The 11,754-nt window shown below is 37.3% G+C and overlaps 1 protein-coding gene across 3 annotated transcripts in view; it reads right to left on the bottom strand.

Moving 5' to 3' along the window:
• The window catches only part of adgrg2a (adhesion G protein-coupled receptor G2a), a 28,651-nt gene extending 19,484 nt beyond the window's left edge, over nt 1–9,167 (bottom strand). For all 3 annotated transcript variants that reach the window (XM_083935812.1, XM_083935811.1, XM_083935813.1), the window contains exons 1-7: nt 8,934–9,167; nt 5,099–5,196; nt 3,717–4,042; nt 1,452–1,710; nt 941–991; nt 454–495; nt 268–351 (exon numbers count right to left, since the gene is read on the bottom strand). In XM_083935812.1, coding sequence (XP_083791938.1) covers nt 268–351; nt 454–495; nt 941–991; nt 1,452–1,710; nt 3,717–4,042; nt 5,099–5,196; nt 8,934–8,953 — 880 coding nt within the window. In that variant the 5' untranslated portion in view covers nt 8,954–9,167. The remainder of the gene's footprint in view (nt 1–267; nt 352–453; nt 496–940; nt 992–1,451; nt 1,711–3,716; nt 4,043–5,098; nt 5,197–8,933) is intronic.
• Between the last annotated feature and the right edge of the window lie 2,587 nt (nt 9,168–11,754).

Genomic DNA, 11,754 nt, shown 5'->3' on the forward strand with positions numbered 1-11,754 from the left:
GAAAAGATGTGCAAAACTACAGAAAGAAACACCAAATTATCCTTAAATTTCTGATGCTTTTTGTCATTTACTGACATTATAAGAAAATTATAATGTTATCATATCAGACTGAAATGATAGGCACAAATTTGTTTAAAATATATATACTTTACTGACATTAAAATATAATCATAACGGCAGAAGAGAATGACCAAAACTACAAAAAGTGGTTTAGTTTTAGTTTTTTTTCATTTACTAAATGATGCAGCCTATACTGACTTTACTCACCCGTGACCGTAGATGACTGGGTGTGCATGTGAATGCCCGTTGTTGCTATGACAGGACTTGAGGTAGTTGTAGTCAGAGGCATTTCTGGGAAAAGAAAACAGGATAAGGGATGTTAAGTAACAATCATAAGGAAGCACTGTAACTGAGATAATTAGAGTTATTGTTTCATTTGATAATATTGCTCACCAGGTGGACGTGAGAATGACCGTCCAAATCCAGTTGACATTGCTGAAACAGTGAATAGAAATTAAGGTTTTCCCTCCGTCCTTCAAGCGTACTATCATCCTTTTACACTGACATTTTGTACAGTTGTTTCTGCTATCTAGACGGTCCTTTCTCCCTACTAAAATTATGTTAACGTTAACCTCCTAGCTCTAACTTGAAAAGCATATGTACAGTATATGTCTGGAATCCATATTGGTTAAATAAAAAAAAAATGCCAAAAGAAGTGGGTTTTTTTTGTTGTTTTTTGTATTGCATTATGTGTTCCTATGTTTTTTTAGATGAGAACAAACACAATTTTACAATCGTATATGCACAATTTAAGTATTCTATTCCCTTTGTGTGTAATTCTGTAGGTCCTTTCTACATGCAGTCCTATACAAATACACATACACATTTCGAAAAATACACACAACATGCATGTTAATGTGTATGTCACGTGAATACACACCATTAGTTACCCCACTCTTAGCAGGTGCCCCGCGTCTCAACCGTCTGTGGTCTACAAGACACATGAAAACATGCAACATTCAACATCCAACATGCTCTAAGAACATGCACAACTACTGAGTGTGAAGTGTAATGCAGTGTAGTGTAACGCATGCAGTTTTATTGCTTCAAACCCAAGCATACTAGTATACCATCTAAAGTATAGCAGCTCTTTAATAGTCAGTTACAATAAGCTGAAAGAAAGAAAGAAAGAAAGAATAAGCTGAAGATATGACTATAGTGATGCCGGATAAAACACATGCTTAAGGACCTCATTTGACAAATTGCAGCCATGCCATGCTATGTTTTAGATGAATTAAAGTATTTTACATTCATGAATCAATAATACCATGATGAAAGGATAGATAACATCATGCTGCATTCTGTTATATATATAGTTAGTCAGGAAAATCATTCGTGCACAACAACATCTACGGTTAAGGTAAAGAAGAACCCATGCATGTCTGTCTCACCACACAGAAGGTTGGGGTCTATCTGTCTGGCCCTGCGACTTGTCACGCCCCAGTACTGAGCATTCCAGCCAATCACAGTGCCATCCTCACAGAGGCCATGGTTGTCCAAGTCTGCCCACATGCGGAACAGGTACAACTCCACTTTCCCGAGCATCGCTCCCGGGGGTCGGTCTCTGGGACGGCAGCCCAACCACAGGGAGCCGGTGGGGGGAATGGCCTGAGCGATGACCGTCCTCTCTGCCACCATTTTCCCATCAACCTGAAACATTAACACAGCATGTGGTGCTAACATCACATATAAAGAGTTCAAAGGCTTGACGCAACTGGGCTCATACTGCCCGATCACCAATAAAGGATCATTCTGGTTTACCTACAACTTACTTCCATAGTTTTGCCCACCATTTTAACCGGGGATAATTAAGTCACACTCACCAAGTTAAGTGCTAAGATCTTGGAATATTGCTGACAATTAATTTGAGGGGCAAGAAACACATTGCACTGAAACAATCATACATGTTTAAAATAAACACTTAAACTTATTTGACCTTGCATAAAATGGTTACAACAATATGACTAAACTGTTAGCATGTGTACAATCTGTCTGATTGTGTTTCTTGCTCTCTCAGGCTTTATAATGATGTCCCTGAAATAAGGTTTGTGGTTAACATAAGCTTGATAGTCACGTTTTGTTCTTCTCAAGAATTTGTAAGCTTTTTTGTGTCTTAAAAAGACAACAGGTTGTCAACACCAACACCAAACAAGCTAGTGGTGGAAGTTATTGGTGGTGACATAGTAGTCATGCAACCGGTGTAGTTCTTTAATAGCCTAACATTTGCCTTTTACTTACTGGCCATTGTATTTACACTTCAAAAACCATAAAAGTGGCATTCATTTGAGCCCATTTTTCTACAATAATCCAAAATCCAATGGAAAAAATTCCAAACATACATCATCCCTGCAGCACTAAACTGGGGGCATCCTTTAATTTTGCTAGCTCAATGCCAAAAAAAAGAAAAAGGTAATACAAGTTTTAATTATAGTGTAGGCTAAATAGTTTGTAAACTACTGAAAATCAACAGAGGTAGCTATCAATATTGGCAGTAGCAATGTCTGACTATCGTAGAATAGTGAGGGAAAGGGATGGGAATTTTTTTTTTGATACCAATTCCAGTACTGATTCCACTTATTGGTATGATTCTCACGATTCGTACTTCTTTTCAAAGGTCAAATTGAAGCACTTTTCAAGCACTTTCAATGTCCATTTTCAAGCTTTTCCAGCACCTTACTTTAGCTGTGGTAAGTTAATATATTTTAAAGAATACATACATATTGAAAATGATCATTTCACATTTTCATTTCAGACTCTGACTTATTGTATTTCTACTCTGTAGGTATTTGTTGTTAAAGAAATGCGGAAGCAATTTCAAGCATTTTCAAGCACTTTATAAAAAAATCCAATCACCTTTCAAACCTTGGAAAAACAACATTCCTATTCAAGCATCTTCAAGGATTTAAAGCACCCGTACGAACCCTGGATTCTTTGTTGATTCCCAATGGTGCTAATGTTATTATAAAAACATGTTTTGGACCATTTCCTCCTCTAAGTTTACAGCAGAGTGGACATATGAGTTTCATGTTGTAGTTTTACGCACAACTGTCAGAAAAACATGCTAGCATTGCAAAAAGGAATTGATGAGCTCAAAGGCATACAATTCCACTTCCCATCACCAGTTCACGATTTCCATCCCAAGTGAAGGAATAAGTTTCATCAGAGCAGTACAGTATTCAATGTATGGTGCTCTGCTGTGCAAGTCAAAAGTCTACTCAGCTCGAGTGCGCATACTTCAGCATGCCTGTCAAAACTGTTTGTTTTACAACGCATCACTTTGTCTTTCATTCCAATCTCCACCCACTATATGTTGTATATGTGCCAAATAAACTTTTGAGGCATGTTTAAAATCTATTTTTGCAATCACTGTTTGTTTTGCTTTCATTTGTGTGGACCTCATGGCATACTCAGAGGTGGAAAGTGTAATTTACATTTACTCAAGTGCTAAACTTTTGTACAAATTTGAGGTACTTGTACTTTATTTGAATAATTAAATGTGATACTAGCGAGTACTTTGATTATAGTGCATTTCAGTTTGTAGTTTTACCTCAGTAACATTGTCAGTGTAGGACTTTACTTGAAATTGAGTATTTTCTTATTGTTACTTTTACTTAAGTAAAGCTTTTGAATACTTTCTTGTATACTACAAGTATTACCTCCAGGCTAAAGGAATTGTGTCGTACGTCCCTCCTCAGACACAACCTATGCCAGTATGTTGGGGACAGCCGGAAAGGAAATCTGTGTCGGACCCTCAGCAACCACCCATAAAGCGCCTCATCATCTCCTTCCAGACCCAGCTCAGGTCTGGGTGCGTGGACCGAGCTGTAAGAGAAGGCCACCCAGGCTCCAGGGACCACCACACGAATGTCGACACATAAAGTCATCTCAAAGAGCAGTGGCATGGTGGCCTTGTCCTGCAGGGTCCAGTGGTCTTCACAGCCATTTAATACTGCCTTAGTGTCTCCTAGGAAATAGCCAAGCGCTGGAAAAGAAATGCAGACTTAATATTTCCAGGAGAAACATTATCGTGTTTCTTGCCTCTTGGTGAATTTGAGTCCAATATTCACTCCTTTTAGCTCTGCTTTGGTCTCCACCAACGACAGAGGGCTATAGCTGTCTCTTTAGTGGCTAAAAGCTCAACTATCGAGCTAACTTTGTGAAAGATAAACTAAAGGTATTTCTCTGTGGGTTCATTGCGGCACCTTTCACATTACATCTTGTCAATTGATCCATAAAATATTGATTAATGCCACATTAAAGAAAAGGATTTAGTTAAGCCATTAGCTACTTTGGCGTAGCTGCCCTTTAAGCTTCCACCGAGCCTCATAGAGAATATGATTGTTTCGTCATAAACAGCAATTGGCCATTTTTGGATGATAAGGTTAAGATCCTCCTCTGGATTGTTAACATTTAGCCTGTAGCTCTGAATGTTCTGTACCCACTCATTTGAAAATTGGACATGGGCATCCAAAGATAACAAATACCAAATACCAGATAGACGTCAATGTTGGTAATGTTAATGAATGGCAAGTTGCCAAAATACTTTAATTATTAATCCCTGAAGAAAATAAAATACTACTAGTTTCACACACGGTAGCAATGCTAACTGCAATTTAACTTCACAACACAAAATCACACAAATTACATTTAACATGATCAGTTTTATCATGAAGTCTAAGGAAAACACTTAAATTGTTTTGACATTATTACCCGATTCGTTGTCAAAATCATGGTGTAACGTCACCAGTTAGCATTGTTGTTGAGGGTATGTTAACATGCTGGCTACAGTCTGCATGCAGACATTAGCATTTAGCTTAAACCAGCTACGTCCCGCTTCAGCTGCTAGTGTTTGGCTGTAGACAAAGTTGTACATAGTATTACTATGATTATTGTTTGTGTGGATTTTACATTTCTCAAGAAGTCTAGTCAGTGGTTTTGCATTAGCTAAACATGCTTAAAGAAGACAACTGTATGTCCACAACTGGAAACAAAAATCTTTATCAAAAGTCTGTATCTTGTGTATGTATATGTGAGTTACCTTTGGGTGGAGTGGATGTTATTAGCAATAGCCAGGTGACAAAGAGGAAATGATGTGTCCATCTACACCGTCCTTCAAAGCAAAGGCCATGCATCCTCCTAGAAACATATGTGGTGTGAATTCAAAAGTAATTAGACATGTTCCTCTTTTGGTTGCCTTTGCATAATCATTCGTGTTAGCTACTTCTCTATCACTGTTTCAGGGTGTCCCAAATATTCAAATTTCATTTAAAGCTTTGTAAGTGCATGAAAACAACAACTTCTTATATTTACGAGATGTATTTCTCTTTTGTATGGTCTGTGGTTCTAGATGGGGATGTAATCACAGTGTATCGTTGTTTCAGTCGTTGGATTACACACAAATTCTCCTTTACAGCTGGTAAACTAAAACGATGTAATATTATAGTGGCTTTGTTTACACTCATGCATTGACTGCAGGGCGGGGATGGACACAGCTGATTGAATTACACTTTACACTTTCATAAATTACAAGTTATTGTTTAGCCTATATGTGGTTTCTTTAAGTTGTTGATACACCATCTTTGTGACGTTTAATATCCCACACTAGATTATTTTGTTATATTATGGCTCAAAAATTCAAAGCATCAGAAGGAGGAAAGCTTATTATATTCTTAATATGGCACAGTGAGGAGACCTTTCATGTTCTGAGCAATCGGTCCCCTAGGTCAAATACTGAATGAATGTTTCCCTGGGCTGAACTCACCCTGTAGCCTACTGATGTTATGGTCCACAATACGCCCTCAAATTTATTTAGAAAGTTAGTTTTCTTGACATGCATATCTCCACAGCAGCTGAACATATTTTTACCAATCAAAACTACATTTGAAACATCCCTCTCCCTGTGTTTTTTGGCAATTTTAACCTCAAAGATGCCCTGGGAACATAGGAATTCTCATGCCAAATTGTCTCATACTGCTGTTTTGTAAGGACTCCTTGGCATCACTTGTCAATGCACTGGGTGGGCAGCCCTGCATGTCAAAAACATTTAACACATGTTTTCAACACAGGGAACAAGTTGTTTAAGATGTGTTTGTAGCATAAATAACTTGTAGGATTTACTTAATACAATCCTTGTCACAATTTGCACTCAATTTTTCCAAGTAAATTTTACTGCTGAATATCAAGTACAAGTCATTCAACAATATCAAATGTAATGTACTTGCCTTTAAGTGTAACATTTATGAAGAAATGTTACTTATCTCTGCTCAACTTATAAATGATATTTATCTGAATGAATTTAGTAAAGTCTAAAAATGTTATCATAGAAAGGAAATTGCTGTTAATTAATAGATTTTAGAACTTTTATTAAAGTTTTGTTCAGATAACTAGTCATATGGATACTAACTAACACAGTCCTGTTTTTTGCATTACAATGATGCTTAAAAGTAGTCTTTTCATCACAGCCATCACATAGTTGTCTAAGGACAGCACAGGGGCGTCTGGTAGTGCTGCAAAGTAACTGTATCCTTCCAAAACAATATAGTTTTGTCAACAAGACTTATCTGTCGTGATTGGAAATTTTTAATTAAAAATGTATAATTATATATATATGATTCTGATAGCTGGTATCAAGACCAACGCAGTGATATATGATACTTTTTTTTTATGATGCGTAATTGGTGGGAAAAACAATTAGGCTTTTTCTGCTGTATCTCGGTAACGGAAGGTCGCAGAGAGATGAAAGTTGATCCCTAGTGTATGTTTTCATGTACGGGCTTTCCAATAGTGCTACCCCTGAGTGTTTTTTACCTTCCGTTCCCGAGATACGTCACAGTTATCACAAATATGAGAACGACCTTAATTGGAAATTACTCATCCATGATCAATAGATTTTCTGAGTAAAATTTAATTAGGATTTCAAAGTTAACATGCAGTGACTTTAAATCATTGAAATTATATTTGTAAATACATAATAAAATGTACTCTTCTATTCAGTGAATTTATTACATGAATAAAATGTGTAAATGTTCAAATGTTTACTTAACTGAATTTTAATTTTACTATGTATAAATGACTTAGATTCATTTAATATATTTTACTTAACCGAAAAGTCCGTTTTTTCACTGTACAGTAATGCACAGGACATGAACAGGACAAGATCCGTTCTCCTGGGTGAAAGTCAATGACTTGTTTGACCCATCCACCACCCTAACCTGCCACCACACACAAGAGTCTTAATCCTTTGACTATGACGTGCATGAGTGCCTTGTGCGTCATAGCCAAATGCTGAGGGCTATGACAAAACGGTGGTATTTGTTGCCCTTGGAAAAAGAACAGGCTGAAACTGGAAAACCAAAACAACATGCTAAAAGAAGCTTAAATGTGAAAGCGAAGGAGTTGGGTGGTATTAGTTGTTGAGATATTTCTTATGAGCATCCCAATTCCCATTACACATAATCTTTTAAATGAATGTTCCCATAAAAATTTGATCAGTATAGCTTTAATACTGGCCAGAATAGAGATTTTATTTCTCAAAGGCATTTTACCAGAATACACTTGTCATTATCCAACATGTAGATATAATAAAAGGGAACAAGTCATCAGAACTGTGATGTAAATCCTTTGCCATCGAGCAAAGCCATACATATCCCATACGTAAATCACCCAATTGCTTTCTACTGTAATCAAAAATACAAAAATTCTAAAATTCTACTAATTATATCTAATGATTTGGTTTACTGTTCATTTTTTAATTTGTCTTTACTGACTACAGTCTAATTAAACCTCCATCAAAGCCTGTTTCAGCCAAGAAAAGAAGAAAGAGACGTGAAAAGGCATGATAAAATATGAAATACTTACAAATCAAAATTTTAACTTACTAAGATAAGGAAAGATAAATCAAGTCAAACCAATTGGTATGTCATGATTAAACTATATGAATCTATATATAATTGTATTCTAATTTTTGATGCACTTTGTTGTACTTAATTTATTATATGTTTTCGCACATGCATATTAATAATATAAATTAGTTATTAATAATATTAATATTAATAAGTAAAAGTGGATAAAACCAAGCAGCTGTAACTCATGTACTTGCAGCATTATTAGATGCTCTACAGGCCCTTCAAATGTGAAAGTATGGGACTCTGTGGGGATTATGATCATGCATTGTTTTCACTGTTTGTTCAAACACGCTGTTCCTTTTCTTTGACGTCCTATTTTTAACCTGGACATTAATGAACAGAAACAGCACCATTTGCACATGTGGCTTTATGCATGTAAATGTTACACATATGACTTCCTTAATTGTTAAACAGGGAGTGCCTGTAATTACACACAACCTTATAAAAAAAATGTCGATCTACTGGGTTTTCCAGTCTATGTAGCACAAGTGTAAATGAGTTAAATGATATGCACAGATACCATCTCATATATTATTTTTGGAAGATTATCTGTGCAATATTGTTGATCCATATCATTCTTCCTTCAACAAATATGTTTAGCGGATATAGGTTTTCCCATTGTCCCATGAGAAACTTTTTCACTATTCTCTGGTTAAAAAAGTGAAAATAAAATTGTACAGTGCTGAAACCCAAACCTAAAGCATCTCATCATAAGTAAGAAACAGTATCTGTTAACGCCTCGAGGGTACACAAAAGCTGTGCTCTTATTGTCATCCAATGTCAAGTTCCCACAGTTTGACTTTCTATTCATCAACTCTTTTTGTTTCCTGTTTTTCTACTACAACACCATCCACAGCCTGGTAATATATTTTACAGACAAGACACTCAAAAGTAATTTTCTTGATTTTGTTTTCCAAATCCAGCAGATTATTTTAACCATTTGTGTAAAGGAATCTTTAAATAGCTCACCTGATGCTTTTCAAAAGCATCTGCAGAGTCTTTGTTGGTTTACGGCTGTGAATGCATGTACATACACACACGTCTCACACACGTCATGATTAATATCATTCATCTGTCAATGAGTCCAAAGACGGCGGCCACCTTTAATGTATCTCTCACAACTTCTCTGAGTGTTTTCTTCTCTCGTGTTGCTTCTTCTTCTCTCCTCTGTCCTCAGTTGCTCTTCCTTGTGTCGCCGGTATCCACCTGTCTCTTACACAAGAGCATCGTCAATAGCATCAGGTGTTTGTGTGTGCGTGAGGGTGTGTGTAGGTGCGTTCAGGAAATCACAATTTTGAAATGTGAGGAGACAGGAGACCAAATAATGACACACCCCCACAGAGGAGAAGAAAGAGGGAAGAGATAACAAACAATGTTGAACTACTATCTATCTATCTATCTATCTATCTATCTATCTATCTATCTATCTATCTATCTATCTATCTATCTATCTATCTATCTATCTATCTATCTATCTATCTATCTATCTGTCTGTCTGTCTGTCTGTCTGTCTATCTATATTCCCATTGTCACTACTCCTCCTGGGGTCCACACAAGTAAACATTACATCATAATGTAAAACCAATATGTAATTAAAATCCACCAAAAGTGAGCAAAAACATACATACATATATCCATCTATTTTGTTTTTCTGTCTCAGTAACGCTGGAGGGCAGCAGCTGGTATTACAGGATGCAAAACCAGACAGTTCCTGGACAGGGTATTAGCCTTTATCTGGTATGTGGTGTGTGTGTGTGTGTGTGTGTGTGTGTGTGTGTGTGTGTGTGTGTGTGTGTGTGTGTGTGTGTGTGTGTGTGTGTGTGTGTGTGTGTGTGTGTGTGTGTGTGTGTGTGTGTGTGTGTGCACGCGTGTCCACAGAAAAGTATGTGTGTTGCAAGGAATTGCAAAAACAGGCAAACATTACACGGTATAGGCTCAAGTATAAAATCTTCAGGTTGACAAACCGGTCAGACATCTTTCATCTTCCCTCTCTCTCTCTCTCTCTCTCTCTCACACACACACACACACACACACACACACACTGATGGCTGGGCTATGAATCTGAGGAATGGCATCTGACGTCAGACGTATAATGAATCCAAACAAGACAAGAGCAGCCTCAGGGCAATAAAGCTCCTCGACTCTCAGTGTGTCCTGACTTGTCTGTGTATGTGTGTGTGTGTGTGTGTGTGTTTGTGTGGTTGTTGCGGGGGGGGGGGGACATCTAAGTAATTAAGTAGCTGACCGTTCGCCACAGGGGGGCAATAAAGACTACAGCAATTTGTTTTCCAATACAGATCAAGTGTCAGCCTTTGTTCATTTTTACTGAGGGATAACTGCATCAGATCAGTGGAGCGGAGCAGAACTGCAGCACGTTACTGCTCCTCTTCAGTGACACAGCACTTTTTATGTGAGTTAGTTGTCAGCGTGTGTTGTGTGTGTGTGTGTGTGTGTGTTTGTGAGAGAGAGAGAGAGAGAGAGAGAGAGAGAGAGAGAGAGAGAGAGAGAGAGAGAGAGAGAGAGAGAGAGAGAGAGAGAGAGAGAGAGAGAGAGAGAGAGAGAGAGAGAGAGAGAGAGAGAGAGAATTAACCTCAAGTAAATCAAAATCCCACCAGCAAGCTTTTCCTCTCCTCTTTTCTGCAAATATTCACACTGAAAACTCCTCACGGCGTGGTAATAATGGCCTTTTCTACTCCGGGGAGAAGTTAACAGCCTCTGGACTGTCTTGTCTGAGTATATAGAGAGATATATATGTATATGTGATGTTAAAGGTACTATATTTTAAAAAGTAAGTAGGTAAGTAGGTAAGTAAGTACTGTGAATGTATAAAAAAAAAACTTCTTTCCACAGTATTCAAACTGTGTCTTTAAACGAGTCTTCAGGACTTCTGTACAGTTGGGATGTGACAACTTTATTATAGATAGAAAGTACTGCTACAGTGCCGTTACAGTCATTACCCGGGTGCAGTGATGATGCAGAGACACAGTAAATGCTAGGCTAGACGTGTTGATGGCATCACTGCTACGACTGTACAGGCATCAATACTCAATGCCATTCAACAGCTTCAACAGAAACGAGACACAATACGGAACACAATTTGGAATATTTATGGAACCTTTAAGACAATATATTGTCTCTAACTGTCTCTAGGAGTAGGGAATTAGCAGTCAGTCAGATAAATCCCATGCAGAAAGGTCATCTCTTGGGTACATTGAGTTTAACAATGACCTGGGTGTCCTGCCAAAATGTGAGAATAGAAGGCTGTAATCAAATTAATACCAAAAGTACTTGTTGAACTTGATTCAACCTCAATCAATCCATTTATTTTTCACGTAAATCATATAAGATACAATTCAAGTAAGGCATAATCCTGTCAGTTCCTTCAATCTGCATTAAAAGCAGTCATAACAATAGACAAACTATTAAGCTTTGCCAGTGCTTACCTGTGTTTCAACTGGAGGGACAAGGATTTGGCCACAGTTCTTTTCCCATTAAAGGTTCCTGCTCTTGAGCAGCACTTCCTGCAGGAAATCTTCCTTGTCCAGGAACTATCTGGGCTAATTTTTAAAAACGCAACATAAACCACACACACACACAAGAAAATTGCATTATTTTATGTAAAGGCTGAAAGACAAAAGTGGAGAAGTACAGCATCTAAAGATATTTTATAGAAATATATAGATAATAGTGAACAAGATCAGAAGCTAAGCTGACTGATTAATACGGCAAAATACAAAAAACTTGCACGCAGGAAGTAGACGATTTCTCTGAATATGGAAAAATAACGGTA

This window comes from Echiichthys vipera (assembly GCF_963691815.1).
Source record: "Echiichthys vipera genome assembly, chromosome: 21".
NCBI lineage: Eukaryota > Metazoa > Chordata > Actinopteri > Perciformes > Trachinidae > Echiichthys > Echiichthys vipera.